This window comes from Castor canadensis, chromosome 9 (genome assembly GCF_047511655.1).
Source record: "Castor canadensis chromosome 9, mCasCan1.hap1v2, whole genome shotgun sequence".
NCBI classification, from domain to species: domain Eukaryota; kingdom Metazoa; phylum Chordata; class Mammalia; order Rodentia; family Castoridae; genus Castor; species Castor canadensis.
This window is the reverse complement of record NC_133394.1, coordinates 74005399-74025568: the sequence shown is the minus strand read 5'-3', so window position 1 is coordinate 74025568 and position 20170 is coordinate 74005399. Positions and strand designations below refer to the sequence as shown.

The window sequence follows — 20170 nt, the reverse complement described above, 5'->3', positions numbered from 1 at the left end:
TTAAACCTATGAAAATAATCTCATTAGTTATTTCAAAGACAATTATATTACTGCCATATTTGAAGCAATGACTTAATTTTAAATGTGTAATAGAGGCAAATAGACAAATTCAAAATACATGTTGGTGATAGAATAATTAACATTTATTGGTCTTGTAAATATGGAAAGTGAGATGGCAGATGGATTGTCACAGAAATAGAAGTCACTTGGAGGGATTAGCATGAGAGAAAAGTGGTCATGAGGTCACCAACTAGTGTACGTTGGCCAACGGTAGCTTTGATGCTGGTAAATAACAGCAAACAATTAGAGTGGAGAACTACAGTTGAGATGGAGAACTGTGTATTTCCAAAGGGCAGGACTTTAATGACCCATGGTCCATTAACGACAATGTAGGAGGTGACGCAAAAGGCAAACTGTTCCTTCCCTCCTTCTTGCACAGGTCAAGGCTGTGTGAAGGAGAATGCCGGGAATCTGTGCAAAAGAAGACTTTACTAACAAAAATGAGTTTCTAACAGCAAGAAGGATGAGGGAAAATGCTGATAAAAGTCTGTGACTGTAAGGAGATTTAAGTCAAATAGCTGTCTGTAAAAGAGAGAATATTGAGCCATCTGAAGTGCTTCTCTTCCTATGAGCCCCTCTGGCCATTTGAGGCTTTTCCCATTTATCCATAAGTGGGCCAAAGCTTAGAATTCCTTTTTTTGCTTTTATGTATGTAATGTACCAGAGAGAAAATAACAACAACTAGTTAGAAAAAAGTGAGCAGCTCATTGTACTCGATGCATTGATGGTAAAATGAATATCCCTCTCAACAAAAGCATTTTATCTCAAATCTTTTATAAGTTGCCTTTTAATTTCTACTTTTATCTTTTGCTGTTGATAAAAAACTGAGACAACCCAATTAGCTTCTTAGATGGTTACAGAATGGTGTATTGACAACATCCCATGATAAAAGTGCTTATGAAAGTCTAAAGAACACGTGGGATTCTTTTTCAGTTCTAGAATTCATAAATATAAATGAGCAAAATACACTTTAATTGGATTAAAGTATATCATTATTACACAAGGATTCAAAAGTAAAATTAAATCAATGAGTCTACTGTAGTGAATTAACAAATTCTAAATGCTTCAATTTTCACAGACTAATTATCATATGTGAAGTATTATCTTGAAAGAATAAGCAGTATACTCTGATATAATAAATTAGAAACAAAAGTCCTTTTCCTGGATCTTGAAATTGAAGCAAAGTTGGATCTTTTCTGAAGGTTATGATAGCATTATTTTCCAGTGAGTAGAAATATTTGTGATCTCTGTTTTTTTTTTAATACAATGGCAGCTATGAAGAATGTTCTTAGATAAGGATGCAAATAATGAATGATCATGTTTTTTTCCCTAAGGGAGTAATAAAAGTATTGAAAATACCAGAATATAGTAGCTGCCTAATTATTATATAACATCTACTAAAACCAATATAACTTTAATTCAATGACTTATAATTTGGCATGGAATTTATTGTACATTGACATGTACATATCTTAAAAGAATGACCATAAAACAAGTTTAAGAAATATATCTGACCAAATAATAATTTTGACATTCCTCCATAAAACAAAGAAACAAATGATCAAAGAAAAGGTTATCATATAAACCAAGAAAGGGTAGATTTTAAATGAAGGCAAGTATGTGTGCTTGATTTTGTGGATGAGTGAATTGGAGGTACAACAAAGTGGTTTAGAAGACACACACAGTGTTGCAACCACACCATAAAGATTTCTTTTCTATATGGACCACTAATAACATTTCTCTGTGAGTTTATTTACTAATCCATGAAATGGAAAGAGTATAGTGGTTCTAATTAATGAAGAGTTAAAACGTGAAGGATAAAAGATTGCCTTTCACAGATTAAACACTCAATAAAAAATTGGTTATCTGTGAGATGACAATTATCATACCAGACAACTGACAGGTGATAGTTGCCAACCAATTAAGATACATGACACTTGGTGTATTCCTGCTCTAAACAAGCCCTGATTACTTAATGCACTTACATATGTTACCATGTACAAATATGTGTATATGTAGAGTGATCTTAAACCAACAGATACTTTCAAATTTTTATTACTCAGAAGTTAAAATTAAATCACTGATATGCCTTTGTGTGTAATTTCATGTTTCCCAAATAATGGCCGATATGTGCTGTCTCTGAGTTAGTCTTTGTCTTATCCCCTAGTTGGACACGTTTTCTATGAATGACTGAAGATGGATTGTTGATATTTTCAGAAGCTGAGGGTCCTGACAGGTACTGGTGACTCCAAACAGCACAGTATCTGCTAATGTTATTAGAGTCAGAGAAGAATGATATGATGTTGCAAGTCACCTCACAATGACAAGGATACTTTTTGTCTTTACTTTTTTGAGAAGAAAATAAAATGACCATACTATTCCATCTAAGGCATAAAAAGCAAACACATTGCATTGAGCACTAAGCGACTTAACAAGTAACACATTTTTGTTCCCTCCATATTTGCAGAGAAGTGGTGAGAGTGATATGACTTGTTACTTGTTCCCTACAGATCCATAGAAAGTCTGACAACCTCATTTTTCCAGCAGAATGAGGCTCTGTATTTTTTTCCTCAAGCTGCTATGAGTTTCTCAGAGAACATCTACCAATACTTCTGCCTTGGTCATTCTCATTAAAACACTGACCTTCCTCTGGACCTGCCAGACATCACATTTCAAGTCTTGTTTGTACCACTTCCTCTTTTCAGCCTTGAAGAAACAATGATCTCCATTATAGCTATGATTTCAACTATAGGGGCTTTTTACTTCGAAGGTTCCCAGGTGACTCACATTATAGAACTGAGGTTTAAATTTTAGACCAGTAGACACATTGAGCATGACAGAAATAACTGCAAGACCACAGTGAGATTCCTATTGAGCTGACTAATAAGTTATGAGAGTGTTGAAACATTTACCTTCCTGGTACTTATTATGTAGTAAGCATATATTTGTTACCTAATTATTTTGATACTGATATTAAGAAAAATCATCTGGTATCTTATTTGTCAGTTATTTGTTTAGAATTCTACCATGCCATCTTTGTTGCAAAATTTTTATGCAAATATTTGTGATCAGATATAAAACTCTTAGTGGAGGTAAACACAGGGCTTGTGTGAATGCCTGTGAGTAACAAAAACACAAAAGAGAGAGAAAAAAAAGAAAGAAAAATCCTTGGTTTTGAAGCACTTTCCATATCTTTCTTGCTGAAGAATTTGATTTGCTCTCTCTAGAGGATCAATATTAAAACTCCAATTTAAAATGAGCAAATAAGCAAAATTTCTTAAGCTTTATAAATTATTTGGTAAAAGTATTCAATTTCAATGTCAATTGTAGATGTTATTTTCATTGAGCTCTTACAGTATAATACATCTCATTTTATGAAAAAATAATTGTACCTTTTATAGAAATATTAGTCAAAAGGTGGTTTTGAGTTACCAACTTATTTATAAAGATAACATAACATTCCACATTACTGTAAATGAGATTGATACCAAATAAAAACTAAGAAGCCAATGAAATATTAACTCTAGTACCTATCACTTTGAAGCTGAATAAAACCATCACTGAGTAAATACCTCCTAAGGCATTTTCAGAGTTACATAAAAGACATAAATCTCAAAAAAGCTTTGTAATGAAAGCTACCTGAGTGGAAAAAAAATAAGTTCTCTAGAGCTTAGAAGAAATTACAGATTGTTTAGTCACAAGTTTCAGTCAAATTCTAAATGAAATAAAAAAATTTCACTTTGAGCAAGTCCTTGTGAGTGTTCTCTTCTTCGCACTGTTAAAATAAACTGAAGACCAGGCCTTAGAATCCCTGAGTAAACAGAGCTGATCTGTCATGGGGCAACCTGACCTTGCTTGATTTGTGAACATAAGCAAATCTTAATTTAGGCTAGTGCCTAACATAAGGGAAATTTGGACTATTCAATATATTAAAGAAAAAACAAACCTTAAGCTCCACCAGTCAGAAGCTACCAACTAACTTAACAACCAGGGACTTTCCAAAGGGATAGTACAAAAAAAGTTATTTGCACATTGCAACGAATCAAGTATTTTCTTTGCTCCCTGTTCATCCTATATAAGCCCTTTCTTTGAACTGCTTCATCAAGACCAGAAGCTACCTTCAGTTTGGTGGTTTCTAATTCATGAATCGCTGTTTTTTTCAAATAAACTCTTTAAAACTATATTGTTCCTCCATTTATCCTGACAGAGCTAGTTTTCTAACTTCTTGTTAAGAAAAATTATGCTTTTTATAAGCCATAGGGATAAGATTCCCTATTTATATCTGTTGCAATTTAAAAGATACTGAGAAATTTCTGCAGGTGGAAATCCCATAGGTCTGTGTTACCCTTTAGCTGACTCAAGTGACCCAAATGTACTCCACAAGAGCAGTCACCATACCATGTTACACAGGTGAGTAACAGCTAGCAACTCTATTTCCAGTGCAACATAAGTGACAGAAATTTCCAGTAAGCTAACATATCATGGCTTAGCTCCGTGTACTTTCTTCTCTTACTAAGGATCACCATGTTAGCCAGACATGCAGACAGTGTTTGCTAAATTCCTTCTTTTTCAATAAAAATGCATTGAGTCCTAATTACTCTACCCCCTATGGGATATAGGGATACCACAATGATCAACTCATCATCATAGGGAAATAATAACCAATTGTGTGTCAGCACCTATGCAAGGTGCTGCACAAAACTGCGTGAAATGAATAACGGGCATTTTAAACAAAAAGGAGCCTTTAAAGACTCTCTTAGTAAAATCTGATACAAACATTTTAAGCCAAAGGGAGTCTGGGGGCTCACAGGCTGACAGTCTAAAGTTAGGATCAATTCAACAGAGTGGGATTTGGTTCTAAGTAGGGTATTCTAACTCATTTTTCTTCATCTGAAGAAAAGATGGCTCTGCACTGTCTTTGGCATCAGACCCAGATTTCATGTGGCACAAAACCAGCTGCCCAGCTCTGAAGGTCTAGACCATCTTACAGAATAATCAAGAGTCTCTTTCCAGAAGTGTTATTATCATACCAGGCTCTGGATGGGTCACTTGTGTGTGACTGAATAATCATTGTGACCAGAGGGAATTCAGTGGCTTATTTGCACATGCCTTTGCCAAGAACTAGACACATAAAAAGGGAGAGTCAGGGAAAACTGGATGCTACCAGCTCCTTTCCATCTGTCTGCAACCACACCCAACCACAATCCTAAGAGAATAAGGTATTCTAATCTCATGCAATTTTCCCTTTTATCTAATTTCTCTTTGGGCCAACTCTAGCTCAGAGCAGTACAGAGACAAAGATTCTGGGGAACTTAATTCCAAAGGAGCCAAGTTGACATGGCACAAACTTTCACAAATCAGGTTTAAAAAGGAGCAAAAGAGGAATACTTCATAATGAGGAAAAGCTAAGGCTTCAAGTCTGCTAAGTGTGTACGTGTCTAACACAAGCGCTAAATATATGAAGAAAAATCGGCAGAACAATCATAATTACAGTCATCCCTCTGTAACAATAAAACAAGAGACTAAGAAAAGTACTTTTTGTATGGAAATAAAGGATTTGAGCATGCAAAATTCACATGCTTACAATAAGAAGGCAGAGTCCTCAGTACATAGTTTTTAACATACACTTATTCCACAATCTATTTTACCCAGAATCACACTGTAATAAGCAATAGAATCTGAATATAAATCTATATCCTTAGGTCAATTACTTTTAAAGAAACTTTTACGTTGAAATTTTTATTAAAATAATTCACTGGAATTGCACTACAGCAAACGAGGACAAAATCCATATTCAGCTTCCTGTTGGAACTTGCACTGGCACCTGGCAAGTGAACAGTCACTGTCTACTGCATCCTTATTGAATAAGTAAATGAAATGTGCACACAACTGAGGTTGGATAACCTCAACAAGAGGGAAGACCTGAGGAGAATGTTATCATAAATGACTAGAGGAACAGGAAAAGTTTTATGAGTTAAAATGCATTTGACTTTGGCCAGGAGATTGACAGAAGTTAAGAGGATCTAAAGAAGAATCTGAAAGAGCACGTTAGACAAAATGACCAGTTAAGTGAAAGCAGGACAATATGGAATGCCTGGTTCCCCTAGGTTGCACCCTAAGATGTCTGCAGATCAGTATTAGGAGTTAGTCCTACTAAAGCAGCAGGCTTGGCAGTCTGTACTTAAATTCATATGCCATAGAAAGTTGTTTTGTTTTTTTCTATAGTAGAGTTTCACCAGCCTAGGTACAGCTGATGCCATGTATAGTGAACTGAAGAATGGAGAAAATGAAAAATATAAGAAAACAGGAAAGAGTGCTTTGTGTAAGCAGAGAAGGGAGAGAGCTTAGCCAGGCTGTCTGGAGACTGGAGGGGAGAGGTTAATCAGCAGCTATGTAAGACAGGAGCTGACAGAAGAAGATACTGCTGGCTCCATGGGGACTGAGATAGCACAACATATTTTTTTTCTCTGTTCCTTTTGAAGCCATTTTCCTTTGGAAGAGGAAAATCAAGTTGATTTAAGAAATATTAAATACCATCTAGAAAGACCCAAAGGGGCTGAAGAGCTGGTTTCCAGTTTTTTTCTGTGTGGTCTCAAAGCCTACTTCTGTGTGCATTGTGTACAATTGAGAAAAAATGAAAATTCAAAATACCCAGAGGACTCCATTAGGGAAATTATAGCATTCATAGAAGGTGGCTTTGAGATGAGTCTTGCAGGATTTATTAGGTGGATTCTACAAATAAATGCAGATAGGCAAGAAAATAGGGTTTAGGGTGATTTTGAGGAGTTGAGTTGGAGTTTGTCTTAGCAAAGGTACAGTAAAGAGGGGAATGATGTAAGGTGGGCTTGGGTAAGGTGTAGAGTCTTCAGATTTTTACCCTGAAAGTGGAGAAGACTTGAATACTGCAATGGATTAAGTATTAAGAATATATTTAGATAGAACTGAGACTTTAGCTGGCTACAACACCTTACTAAGTGACTTAGTCTTATGTAGAATACAGATACAAATTTATGTAGCTGTCAGATTTAAATAAGGCAGAGCAATAAAATTGCTTAGCTCAGAATCTGGCAGCCTGTAACTGTTCAGTGTTAATCACCATTAGCATATATAATACATACAGTAAAAAGACACAACTACACAACCAAAAGGCAGATAAATGCTGTGCTAAACTCAGATCTCACTTTATGAACTCAGACTTTACTCTCCACATTAAAATAAGAATCTCATAGAAAACACTCGAAATGATTATTATACCTCTACAATAAGAAGAAAATTGGAAATTGTTGTTGAAACTCAATATTACAGAATAAAAATAAATTGTACTATGTATGTTGCCTATTTTTCTAGTAAACTTCTAATATGCCTGGCCTGATTAACATTTTCATTCATTTCTTGCTAAAATCCTTAACATATTTCTGTCCACATCTTTATGAAATTAATCTGAATTTTTCAAAATAAAAAGTGAATCTGTTCAAACATTATGGATTTACAACAAAATGTGAACTTTGTTATTCATATGTTATTTACAAATATGCTGGAAGGAAAAATCCTTCCAAATGAATTAGAAATTTTAATAATATCCCTTGCAACTGGAAAAATACATGTAACATATATCACTTGTGTAATTGAAAATGTGCTGGCTCAAAAATATTTCTAAGCATTTTAAAATGTCAAAAATGGGAAAACAAATTAATTAGTAGTAGATATATCAAAAGGATTTTCAGTACATCTTAGTTTCATGTTGACAGGGCACTGTCAAGAATCAGGAAAAGTTTAACACATCAGTTAGTGTGCCTGTGTTTTCACAAGACTTCTGATAATGATGATATCCATGTAGGAGAACTCTCAAAGACTCACCACACAAAATAATAAGCTAGCAAAGATCTTACCTCTCAAAATAAGTACAGTTGTCATGGGTTTCTATTGCAGTCCACTTGCACTTTTTAAGAAGTTATTACTGCCCCACAAAATCTTTGAATTAGAATAAAGTACTTCTTGATGTGAATAGTGTTTTGGATGGAGGTAAGTAGAGATTTTTGGTTTGCCAAACAAACCAAAGCATAAGTAAGAAAACAGAAAAGAATGTTTACCCAGTGTAAAGATACAAGAATCTATGATCTACCAAAACTGTTCACATTACCTTTCTCAATAATTCATTTAAAAATAATTACCATGGTTAATTATATTCATTTTATCAAGTTTTTAAACTAAAAATTCTTCAAAATTTAAAATCTTCGACATGCTTGATATTAATACACACAACTAAGTTTTTAAATGGAAATTAAATAACATATATATTAACTAATTAAAAATAAGTGATATTTCCCATCACTCAAAATTGGATAATCTTGATTTACTTTATCAGGAAAACATATCTAGGTTACTTTAATATTTTCTTCACTTCAGTTAATGAGTTAGTCACTAGATTCACAGGATATGCAAGTACTGATTCTCTTTTGTTTAAAATTGCCATATCATAAAGAGGAAAATTTTTTATATTTATCCAAAATTATATAATTATGAAGAAGGAATTTTTCCACACTGCAGAAATATTGGACCCAACCTCAGTCTAATCATGTACAGAGGAGACGTGGGGCATAGCTAACTCAATTAAGCAGATATAGCAGTCCCCTTAGAACAAAGGTCATGCCTACTTCCTGGAAGTCATCTGTTCCTGTTCAGTCCATGAGACTGCCCATGGTCCATTGTTCTGCCCTACTCACCAAAGGCTAACAATGCTGTGGTACTTTGTGCTGTCCAGCTTTCTTAATGCATTGGCGTGGTTGGATTCAGTTGACTCATAGCAGGTGTCATGTTAGAATGTTAGATGTAATAAACACTTTCTCCATATGAAGTACTTACTATAGAAAGTTAATTTTAAAAGCTCTCTGACATCCATATCAGTATTTAATTTTTAAAATCAAACATTAAGAATTCTAAAACCTGACATTTTACTACCTGATTGTTTTTCCAAAAGGTAACAAGAGATAAAACACTATGCCTAACAGGTAAACATTGACAAGTGAATACACTTGATAATTTCAGGAAAAGGGCATGTGTTTATTGAAATATACTTGATTGACTCACAATAATTAGTAATTTCTTTTCTTTACATGAATAGCTATCATGAAGCAAGGCCATAGGTTTATAACTAAAATAAAATGATACAAAATAATAACTTATTTGAATCCGCAATGAAAAATTTTTAGTTTTACGTTGTAAGCAGGAAAATCAATCCCATCAATATTACCTTTCAAAAGACACTCACACATAGCCACTGTCATTAATTGTGCAATTATATTAACCTTGCATTTGCAGTCAAACAAAATTTAAAAAATGACGAAGATATAAAGTAAGCATTTTGCTACATTTACAGAAAATTTCCAACATGTTCTATTGATTGTTGTCATTAATGTATACAATATGTTCTAAGAGAGAAAGTTGTTTATTAAATATTATTTCTTTGTTAGGCCACAGTAGAGCTTGAACTCAAAAGAGACTTTGTGATATGTTACATATTTCTGCACTTAAAGTTTTCATTTTTCAACGAGAATTTCATCCAGTGAAAGCTCACGAATTTATAAAATAAGATGCTATAGTGAAATATACTATGTGCCTTTGTCTTGCAAAGAAAAATAATATATCCAGTTACCAATAGGAAGAATGAATAACCTCACTACTTTTTTTACACAAATTTCATGAGAACTTGTTAATGGTTTATATGCTTGATCCAAAATATCAGTGCCTATTCTATTAAACATAAGTATGAAATAGGCCATGGAATTAAGTTTTCCATAAGGATTTCTGCTCCTCTTTTGCGGTGTATCAATTTTATTACATCTTCACTTCCTATGTACAGATGGTTCTGACCTATGCTAACTGAACTCATGATTTTTCAGCTTTATGGCAGTGTAAAAGCAAGGCATAGTCAGTAGAAATCACACTTCATATTTTGGTTTAGGTGCTATGGATGCTCCACCATGATGCAAAACATCTGGTCAATGTGCACAAGGTAAACCACTGCTCTGTGTTGCTGAGCTACAATGTGCTACAGTTGAGGTACATTAAATGCATTTTTGACTTAAGATATTTTCAGCCTACCTCAAGTCTATCAGGATATAAGCCATCATCAATTAAAACAGCATCTGTATTTCTTCACACATTTTAATTATTATGAGTGTGTGTTTTACTTGGCAAATACAGCTAAGTAATCTTCGAAATCATATAATTTAGGTGTTTATAGTAAAATAAGTTTTACTTATGATTCCAGCAAACCCAGACATCATGTGAGGAAAGGGAGAAAAAGTGTCTAGAAATTTGTTACATACACATGCCACAGCTGTGTTTTAAGGAAAATGCAAGCTCATCTCAAGTGCAAGGCCCTATGTTTTACAAACAATTTGATAAGTTAGCATAAGGACCTCTGAGAAAAGAAGCAAGAGCGATTTTACTTTGCATAATAAAACTCAAGAGTCAGATCTGCAATGTGAAGTGTTTCTAAATTATGTGTTATTAGTGCTCCATTGATTCCTTCAGTAAAAAGTGCTATAAAATGAATCTATTTAGAGGCTTTATTAAATCCTACAGCTTAAAGCTTACTAATAATACCTGTATAAAACACTTCCTTTTTAAATATATAAATCTCCATATTTGAATAATAGTTTGCTCTTTACTTCCAACCTTGTTACCTCATTCAACAAAAATTTTCTGTAGCAAATGCAGGTTACTAATCTAACTGTTCTTTCAAAGGAATTCCTGTCCTATTTGGTTCATTTACTTTGTCACTAGATAATTTTCTGTAAACAAGGCTCAAATAGAGCAGAGACAGCCTTGGCAATATAGGGCAGAGGTGAAGAAGGGAAGTGGACAGGAACTGTAACTCAGAAAGTAATGAAAATAACAAACAGAATGCACACACATACACACACACACACACACACACACACACCCCACGTTGTCTGCAAGCACTCAAAATTTCTCTGTCTCTCAGCATTACACTCAATGTGTGGGATGGATTTAAATGCTAAAAATGGTTGAAAGTACTGCTTGAAATAAAAACAGATCCAGCAATTCTAAGAAAAAGAGGCACAATGACATGAAAGATAACGCTCAAAAGGTGTACTATGCTTACTTCTTTCAAAATAAGAGGAAGAAATTTATCCAGTGTTTACACTGCCCATATATGAACACTGGAAGGTTAGTAAGCAATGGCTTGCAGATATATGTGCACACACATGTGTCAAAGTGTATTGTATACTTTGAGAATAAACAATTTATGTATGTTTTCTGCTTTACAAATAGCACCCTGGCCCTGGGGATGGGAGGATCCCATGAGACAACATGCCCTGCCAATTCAAAGTTGGCTTTTCTCTGGAGTAGAGAAAGGGACTGAAGAAATTAGTACTGGGGAAAAGGAAGGGCAGAGTCTCAAACTTATGAACGTTTCAGGCGTTCATTGTTTGACAGAGAATAGACAGAATCTGCATTCTTGGTATATTCAGACCCCTTTTTGTTTGTTAGCTTAGTTTTCTTTGTAAGTTTAATTAGCATTTAAGAATGAATGTAGTAAAAATAATGCACTTTACTGAATTGTGAGATTTTTATCTAAAAAAATTTTTGAAACAATTTTAATTTTGGCTCGTCATCCACAGATTACATTTATCTTAAAATATCATTGAATAACTGGTCTTTTCCATTTGTAATGTGCTAAGATTTCAAGAGTAAACAGAAAATTTTAGTGCTAACATTGTATCTCCACATACCTGGCCTATCCATGAATCAAGTCAGAAGAGTAGAGTTGTCTTGATATATGGCTAGTCATATATATAATTTTTGCTTTAACAAATTTGATAAAATATGAGGGGGAATGATATACTTTAACTTTCACTTCCATAAGAGTGCTTATTTTTCCCTTGGAGGAGCTTTAAGGAAACATATATCAAACCCAATCCCTTCTTAATCATGTCCTAGCTATAATTTATAACAGGACAAGCACGCTGTAGGCTCCTCTCCTGACTACAGGGTGGAGTCTGCTGCTTCTCATTTCAGGTCACTGCACCACTTACAGTAAAGCTGGAGCCACGGTGGGCTGGGGTCAGGGTCAATCTAAAACACGTACCCCTTGGTACTTCCTGCCCATGGGACTGCAAGCACTTTCACTCTTAGCACTCATTTGGTTTTCCAGATACCTTGTCTTTCCCAGACCTCCCAAACTGAATGGTAATCCACTCTAAGATTGGTCCAGACCAGCATCATCTAGGAGTATGTGATATGGTAGGGAAGACTGTTATCAGGAAACCTATGGAACATTGGTTGTGTATTTGTTTGGTTGTGTTGTTAGCAGGACAAGTCCAGAGGAGAGAAAAAGAAAAACTGACATGTTCAAGAATTTACATTAATGTGTGCTGCCTTGAAGATCTCATCACTGTGATTTACAGTTCTATTCTACTTGTGCTACTACCTGTCATGTAATCAATGACCCCCAAAAAAACCCCCACAATTATGCATGTGCACACACACACACACACACACACACACACACACACACACTTACCCTCCCAAGCACAAACATTAAAGTATAGCTTATCCATAAAGGAAAAAAGACAGCAGTAAAGATATATTTTCTACCCTCTCATATTTTCATCTTAAGAACCAGGAGCACTTTAAAGATCCATTTCTAGAGGAATGTAACCCAAAGACATGGGAATGCTTTGAAATTTAGAGAAGTATAATCCAGTTGCTTTAGGATCATGCTTTCAAGGATAGGTATGTTTTCAAAGCACCTAAATCAGCAATACCTAGGTGGCTATATTCCCTTACTACTTGTACAACTAGTCCTGGAAGTAGATACATAACTCAAAAATCTTCTCCTTCTTACATTTCCTGAAATGTCCTCTGTGCCAGGTGACAGCAACATATTTCAGCTAGATGGGATTAAGGTTTTTCTTTCTTTTTTCTTTTTTTACTTGAGTCCTAATTTAGAGATAGGAGAAGAAACAGAAGAGACAGAAAAGGAAATTGATAGAAAGGACAGGACATCTTTCTACTTTTTTTCATCTAATGGCACTTAAATGGTATCAAAGGCATTGTTTTAGTCAGTGAAAACCATGACAAATTACCATTGGTATCACCATGTGACCTAAACATTAGCTATTCCCTTGCAACCCAGACAAAGGTATTTTGCTTTTATCCTCTTTCCGACATGTTTCACAAGAGGTCCTAACTGCTAAACAAGCCATCTGCACACTCTTGCCTCCATTCTGTTCCCTGAGGCCCTGCACTGAGCTGTACCTCATTCCCCACTGTTGCTCCACACTGACCTCCATGTAGAATTCATTGTCATTGCTCCACTACCAAAAATATACCATGCCCAAGAAGAATTATTAAGCATGGTTTTCAGGAAAGTGCTTTGAAAAAAAATGATAACTCATTCATTGATATCTGCCATCTCCTCAGTTTCTCCTCTTGGCTAGTTCTCCTCACCCCACTAATTTTTAGCCAGACATTAAAAGAAAATATGACAATATGACCTATCATGGCCATGATGATTGTTTTTCATTCATTTTATGCAAATTCTACCAGCACCTGCCTGGTAAGCTGCAATGTTCACACATGGTAAAACTAGAAATTTACATTCAAAATTTTCTTTTTTTAGGATAGTACCAAAAATAAAACAATTGTGAATGCCAATGCTTTATGAGATTTTGTTGCTTTGAGGCTTAACACAATAATTGTAAGCACTGTTTCTGAAAAATGTTAACTTATTTTTAACTACTTTCTAATGTCTTGGCTAATTTCAAAAGATTGATAACAAGAATCACTATGCATTTGCCTTATCATAACGCTTTGACTAACAGAATTACCATATTATTCAAATATGTCTGCTTCCATGTAATGATATTGTAATTTCAACTTAATTTGACAACATAGCTATATAATAACCTACTTATTTGGGTACAGTTATGAGAACAATGAAAAATGTTTCCTTATATTTGGAAAAACAGTTTTGATTTAAAAAGATAAAGAGTTTTCATTTTAATATTTGTTACATTAAATAAACATAACTGATTCTTATAAGAATTGTAAATATCCTCATTTTAACAGACCCTTAAAATTTTATCTGTTTATTTTTACATACAAAAGATAAAAAATATATTACGGTGGTTTGAAAACAGGGCTTAGCACTCGTGAACAAAACCTCCTTTAGTACTTTTCGCTATGGTTATTTTGGAGCTAGATTGCTTTTTGCCCAGGGAAACAAGGACCACAATCCTCCTACTTTAAGCTTCCCTCCGTCACCATGCCCATCTTTTTTCTGTTGAGATGGGTCCTCACAACTTTTTTGCCTGGGCTGCCCTGGAACCATGTTTGGCCTCATCTGAGCTTCCCATGACACTGGGATGACAGATGTGTGCCATCTTACAAAGCTATTTATTGAGACGAGGTCTCCTGAACTATTTGCTTGAGCTGGCACCAAACTTCCATTCTCCTGATCTCAGATTCCCAATTACAGTTCAAAGTTTTTAAAGGAAGTTCTTTGCTAAACACAATTCTGAAAATGAGTGCTTAGTTAATGCTGAAACATGGAACAAACTTCTGATGTGAAAAATATAATTTATTAAATATATTCAAAGGAGCCATTTTTGTAAAGTTGCAGATTATAATCTCAAATTTTTTAAAAAAACTTTCCTAAAAAATCCATAAGCATATAGGCTGATTTACATAATTATATTGTCAATAAATATGATAAAAGCATCTCTGTGTTATTAACTAAATTTTAAGTTATTAAAATGATCCTTCAACACTTGGGGGAGCAATTAACCAGCTCACATGTTGGTGTGACACTGTGCTGTAGAGAGCACACAATCCCCTTCCAAAGTTCAGAAAGTGAACTGTGGGAGCTTTTTTGAGACAGAAGTACAACATATCCTCTCACCCCCAGCAGGTCTCCTTCAGTTTACTTTCTTTGGGAAAGAAAAGAGCTGGGTCTCAAGCTTGCTCCAGTAACCAGAGCTCAACGGTTTAAGGAACATTTAATTAAGATCCAGTGTACTTAACGTTTTGCTGTATCTGGTTATCCCATGTCTAGCCCTCACATCATCTTCTGATTTCTTTTGAGAAGAAAGAGATATTTATTCTCTCAGTTTATTAAAATCAGAAAAGGGGATTTCAGTAGCAAGGTCTTACTCTGTAGAAAAAAACCCAGGAAGTACAGTACAGGGAATAGGCCCTTATTCTCAGATATTCTGAACATAGAAATTACTTTCCTAGAATTCAGATTCTTAAGGAAATTGAAAAGGACCTGAGTTAGAATTTCAAGAATTTTAGAAGTGTTGAGAATTTTAAGCACTCTGAAGAAGTGAACTTCCCAAATTTTATGAAATTAATCAGCTTTTATAAGCTATGTTTAATAAATATTTCATATCAAATCACAGCATGATACTGTCTTGCTTCATTATTTCCATTTCTATGATAACCAGGGATTACTCTGAACTGTTTCTTAGGCACTGAAGATATGAAATCTGACTCTTGCCCAGGAGTTGTTCAGACACTGAAGATATAAAATATTTGATAATGAGGATGATGTGATTTGAGAGAAAAGCAGACTAACATGTTGCAGAGCCAGAGGGAGGAAATTAATATTAATTAAACACATGCCAGGTGCCGGTGACCACACCTGTAATCCTAACTGCTTGGGAGCCAAAAATCAGGAGTCTTGTGCTTTGAGGGCAGTCTTGGCAAATAGTTTGAAAGACCCCATTGCCAAAATAACCAGAGGAAAATGGACTGGAGGTGTGGCTCAAGCTGTAGAGTGCCTGCTTGTAAGCATGAAGCCCTGAGTTCAAATCCCACTCCTACCAAATAAAAAAAATTCCCACATATAATGTGCCAGACCTCTGCCTGGCATGGAAATATCTATGGAGTACAACATTCAGAAAGTAGTGTAAAATTCTGAAAAACAGTTAATAAAAATTCAATCCTAGCTATACATATTTGTACACATTACAAATTTGGTTAGAAGCAGAGTAGGTGAAGTTAGTAGGAGAAAAGACCAGATCTGTAGTTCAGATGTTCCTGATGTGGAATGAACACTAATTATTCTTTATATAACTAACAGCTTAGTTTTTGAGATGTATGTCAATTTTTAGTCTTCAATGAAGTAATAGGGAATAATTACTTAGAGCTGTGATAGGAAATTTGATGATCATTCTTGTTTATTAAAATATGGTTTTTTGTGCAGATGGGATTGGTATAATTTAATTTTTATTATCAGTAAATTAAATACTTACAAAGTGCTGGTTAGACCCTCGTGTATTTCACTACATATCATTAAAAGAAACAGAGATACTCAGAACGATCCAGGATCATGATGTTCAGCCTTTTTCATGACATGTAGAAATAGTTAAATAAAACTGTGCCTTCTATTTGGTCATAGCACCCACTGCATCTGAGTAATGAGCATACAGAATCTGGAGCAGCAGTGTTCTGACAACATGCCGATTACACCTATGAACACAGAATCACACATGGCCCCAAATGTGTGCTGCCATAGTGCCCAACTCACCTTCAGGCAAGTGTTTGACCCCTGCTGTGAAGCCCTGAAGTGACAGCAGTAGGAGTTAATAGTACTTTTTCACTTCTTGCAAATACATAGAGAAATGGAAAACACCAACATGTCTGACCAAATAAATTAAATGAAGACCTCAAAAATTACATAACAACTCACTGTACTTCCCAGTACAATTTTATATGAATTTCAGGATGAGCAAACAATCACACAAGAGTGTTATAAAAATATCCTGAGTAGACTTCTATGGCTGTGGCTGTTTCATCATGCCCAGTTCAATACACATTCTCCCAATTTGAGAAGAGATTCCACCATTTAATTCATTTATTTTTTTCAAGAAATGCCAGCATTTTGCAAGAACCTAGGAAAAAGGACCCTTATGACAACTTAGAAAAATATTAAAAAGATTATCAATTAACATTAATAAGAATAACAAGTACAATTTAACCTTGATAAATTCAGTTCCCTATTAGGCATGAAAAGAAACATCCAATGTGAAATCCATCACTAACATTGATAAATAAAAGTACAACAAGCAGATGACATAAAATTAATCATGTGCAATTATATCTCTGTATTTGTTTTATAACTAAACTGTTTTATAATTTATGTGTCTTTTATTAAAATTAGAGAGAAATCTTAACAAGTTGGTCATTCAACTTAGCACTTACCTGATATGGGTGATAATGAGCGTTGTGGTGGGAATGAAAAAATTGTCCACTCTGTCAAATTGCCTTCCAACTGGCTGGGTATGGATGGTGTGGTGAGGCGCATTACCACTGGCCAGGGTTATTACCTAAACACAACACGCCATGCTTAGTCATGAGTGGTGCATTTTCTTAATACTATGAGGCTTCATTTTATTTAGAGATAATTTTTCCTATACTTGTTTGTATAGGCTCTTTATTATCTTCCTCAAAATTAGTAATTAAGCCAACTATAATTTGCAATCATCTGTTATTTTTCAATATGGAAACTTTTTGTTCTATAAAAAAGTGGAAAATATGTGCCTTCATAAAATTATGCTTAAAATACAAAATACAGTCATGTGTTATGTGCCATATGCCACATAAAAACCTTCCAGTCAACAACAAACCCCAAACACAGCCTAGACACTGGTGGCATTGTAGCTGTCTTGGATTTTGCAAAAGCTATTATAGCTGGTGAGACTGTAGCTGTCTTTGTTTTTCCAAGTACAATATGTAAGATTTGCACAAGGTAGCAGTCTCCTAAGTGTGCATCTCTCAGAACATATCCCCATCACCTAGACACTTACATACATAAGCAAATTCTCTCTTATAAAATTGCTAATGTTGTTTAATGAGGAAAATAAAAACAAGCATACGGGTGATATAAATCAGGTATCAGAAAAAAATTCCTCTATAGAGCAAAGCTGGCAATATAGTCAGGTAAATTCCAAAATAAATCATATGTAACATTTAGCTTTAAAACCTTGTTGCTGTCACTGAAGCCACAGCTGCTGTTCTGTGTTAGCCTTTCAAAGGGATTTCTTTCTTTCCTGCCTTCAAACCTTATGTTTTAAATACTTCTACACCTGACCACCAAATTAACTTCCTAAACTATTGACTATTAACTATTTAACTTAATAATTAATTATTATAATATTGAGAGAGCACTATTATTTAACATAATAATTAATATTAATAACAATTAAATATTAATAATTAATATTAATAATTATTAATTGTTATTAATTATTGATAATGATTAATTATTAAGTTAAATAATAATGCTCTCTCAAGATTATATTTTTTACTTTGGTTTTTAATGACAGAAGTACATAAAATTTTATTATTTCTAAAAACTTAGTTCCATTAAAAATTCCCATGTTCATTGAAACTAAATGATCATAACAGAATAAGCTAACCTAGTCACGGTTAAAATAAGTAAAACAGAAACTCGGCCTTAAAGTCTTAGTAGCTTAGAAATGGAAGATTTGTTCTCCACGTCTATTTCCTGGGGCTTAGGCAGGATATCTACTCTTGTCACTGAAGGTTCTCCATGGCTCTACCTAACCATGTACCCAGAAGAGGGAAGAAGCAAGGTTTTTAGCTAAAAAGACACTTTCTATATATTAGATATTCATAAAAATGCCTACAGTGGTTTATTAAAGATCAACAATAACATGGAGGGAGCTCTCCAAAAAATTCCCCCTTGGAAGTATAGCAGTAAATACATCTCAAAATACAGCTGCACGTATTGGAAATTAAGAAAACTTAGACTAATAACAGCAGTAATACTTACTGAGGGCTTGCTATGTGCCAATGTGTGTTCCAAGTAGACTGCAGGATCACAAAATTTAGTATTCAAGCAATGCCATAATGTATGCATTACCACACCAACTGTACTGATAAGTGCAAACTCATTTCCTCCCACTCAGGTGTATTTGCTAGGCTGTTTTTGGGCCCTGCTCATCACAATCCTGGGTCATAGTAAAACTGGTGCCACATCCCTAGTTCTTTTCAGTCTGGACCTTGTTCCCTAATGGTTCCAGGTCCTTCACACTGCCAGAATTGAGTAGGTCAGGGTGGACTGTCAGGTTCACGACTGAAATAATTGCTTTCAAAGGTACACACTTCTATTTTGAACTTAGTGAGCCCAATCTTTCAACAATCGTGTTCATTTCCAGTTTCTGCTCTGGGCTCTTTCTGTGTGATATCTTCCACAAACCCAGAGCTGCCACTTACACTGAGACTGACTTCCTAACTAGGACCAAAATGGAAGTACTGTCTTCTAAGTCTCTCAATAGGAATATTCTCTAATTACTGTGCTTTTGAAAAGACATTATATACTGATTATAAAACTACTGAAAACACAATCATCATGACTTTTAGTATAGCAATTCTTAAAATTTCATAAAGCATAGATGTCATTTGAAAAGAAAAATATAGCTATGATAAAACTTTGAGAATTCACATAGGAACACTACATGTAAAATTACTGTCATACATACCTAAAATTATAACAGTATGGGTTTTTATTAGTTAATGATAAATATCACAAAATTATTTACTTTGATTTCAAAATTAGCAAAAATGTTTGAAATAAAAACACAAAATGGAAATTTAAGGAGAGCTTTTCTATTCTTGAGAAAATGCCTTTTCACTTTCCTGAGTCAGTGGGTGCCTCTGTAAAATACACTGTAATGGTATAAAAAAATATTTAGCCCTCACAGCCTGGCATCAAACTTTTTTCCTACTCTATTCTTTTACCAATAGGGCAAAAGAACACTAGAACCAAAATAAGGGCTAGCCTGTAGCTTTGGTTTCATAAGTTCATTTTCTTCAAAGGAGTATTTGTTCCCCTTTTCAAAAATATCTTAAATCCATTTCCTTTGCCTGCCTTTCCTGATAATCCTGTTGGGAAGCAATTATCCATGAATATTTTGACATTTCTGCAGAGTCAGGCTTTTCTGAGTAAAGGGCATTGACAACCCTAGTTAAAGGATGACAAAAGGGCTTCAGAGGCTAGTGGTGGTGAATTGCTCCTGAGAGAGCTGAGATTTATCACTTTATTACTGAC

The 20170-nt window shown here is 34.6% G+C and overlaps 1 protein-coding gene across 5 annotated transcripts in view; it reads right to left on the bottom strand.

Annotated features, from left to right (window-relative positions):
- Positions 1-20170, bottom strand: part of Fstl5 (follistatin like 5) — a 749493-nt gene that overhangs the window by 62135 nt on the left and 667188 nt on the right. For all 5 annotated transcript variants that reach the window (XM_074041710.1, XM_074041709.1, XM_074041711.1 and 2 more), the window contains one exon: positions 17299-17423. In XM_074041710.1, the coding sequence (XP_073897811.1) occupies positions 17299-17423 (125 nt within the window). The remainder of the gene's footprint in view (positions 1-17298; positions 17424-20170) is intronic.